Source organism: Aureococcus anophagefferens, assembly GCF_000186865.1.
Source record: "Aureococcus anophagefferens unplaced genomic scaffold AURANscaffold_334, whole genome shotgun sequence".
Taxonomy (NCBI): domain Eukaryota; class Pelagophyceae; order Pelagomonadales; family Pelagomonadaceae; genus Aureococcus; species Aureococcus anophagefferens.
Window position 1 is genome coordinate 4,781 of NW_008705861.1, and position 1,139 is coordinate 5,919.

A 1,139-nucleotide genomic window follows, 5' to 3' on the forward strand; every position below is an offset into this window, starting at 1 on the left:
CCGCGGTCGCACGCCGACGAGATCCGCGCGCGCATCGCCGCGGAACACGAGGCCGCTCGTGCCCGGCGCGAGGCGAACCCGGAGCCGGAGCCGCTGTCGGCGCGGAACGGGTCGCGGTGCCCCATCTGCCTCGAGGAGTGGGACGTGAATACTCCGGGCGTGTTTCTCACCTGCTGCTGCCGGACGGTCTGCAAGTCGTGCGATGACAAGATCGGCTTCGACGCGTGTCCCCTCTGTCGCATACCGTGCTCAGAAACCAGTGCGGAAGAACTCGCACGTCTTCGCCGCCATGTGGAGAACGAGGTGCCGGAAGCAATTGCGCGTTTGGGATGTGCGTACCGCTTCGGTTGGTACGGCCTCGTGAAATCCGATAAGAAAGCCGCAAAAATTTGGAAGCGCGCCGTGGAGCTCGGGAACGTGGTGGCAATGAGACAGCTTGGGGTATTGTACGAGCATGGAAGTAAGCATGGAAGTGGCGTCAAGCTGGACAAGAAGAAGGCGGAGCGGCTGTATCGCACGGGCGCAGATCGGGGCGACGCGTTCGCGCAAACCAATTTAGGGGTTTTACTTTACTCTGAGGAGAGATTTGAAGAGGCGTTCCGGTACTACGCGCTCGCGGCGAATCAAGGCTATACCGATGCGGAGCTCAACCTTGGCTGCTGTTACAGGGACGGAGAAGGCACGGAAGTTGACCTCGGCAAAGCCAGATACTGGTTCGAGCGCGCCGCTGCCAAGGGCGACGAGGATGCGACAAGGAAACTCGCGCGCCTCGACGCGCGAGATATTGCCTAATTCTTTACGCCGCGTCGTCGCCACCTCAAACGCGGGGCCAAAGACAAATCCGAGGGAGCGCGAGCTGTTCTCTTGGAGCACGAGCGAGGGGCCACCTAAGGCCATCTAGACCCTCGAGGCTTTCAAAAATAAGCCCCTACATCCCCGCGAGCACGGGGCACGAGTCGCCCGTCGCGCATTTCCGGAGCCGCGCGTCGTCCGCGCCGCCGAGCGCGTCGAGCTCGCAGTGCCGCTCGAGGTACCAGAGCTTCTCCTGCTTGAGGAATTTCAGCTTGTCGGCCTTGCCGGCCGTCCAGCACATGTGGAAGCAGTAGGGCTCGTAGGACCCGTCGGCGATCTTCGCGAAG

General features: G+C 62.2%; 2 protein-coding genes across 2 annotated transcripts in view; one reads left to right on the forward strand and one right to left on the reverse strand.

Annotated features, from left to right (window-relative positions):
- AURANDRAFT_35095 (hypothetical protein) overlaps positions 1 to 792 on the forward strand; it is a gene marked incomplete at both ends in the record, with an annotated part of 1,862 nt that extends 1,070 nt beyond the window's left edge. The window contains one exon of the mRNA XM_009044458.1: positions 314 to 792. Within this exon, the coding sequence (XP_009042706.1) occupies positions 314 to 792 (479 nt within the window). The remainder of the gene's footprint in view (positions 1 to 313) is intronic.
- Positions 793 to 928: 136 nt separating this feature from the next.
- Positions 929 to 1,139, reverse strand: part of AURANDRAFT_68738 (hypothetical protein) — a gene marked incomplete at both ends in the record, with an annotated part of 1,945 nt that continues 1,734 nt past the window's right edge. The window contains one exon of the mRNA XM_009044460.1: positions 929 to 1,129. Within this exon, the coding sequence (XP_009042708.1) occupies positions 929 to 1,129 (201 nt within the window). The remainder of the gene's footprint in view (positions 1,130 to 1,139) is intronic.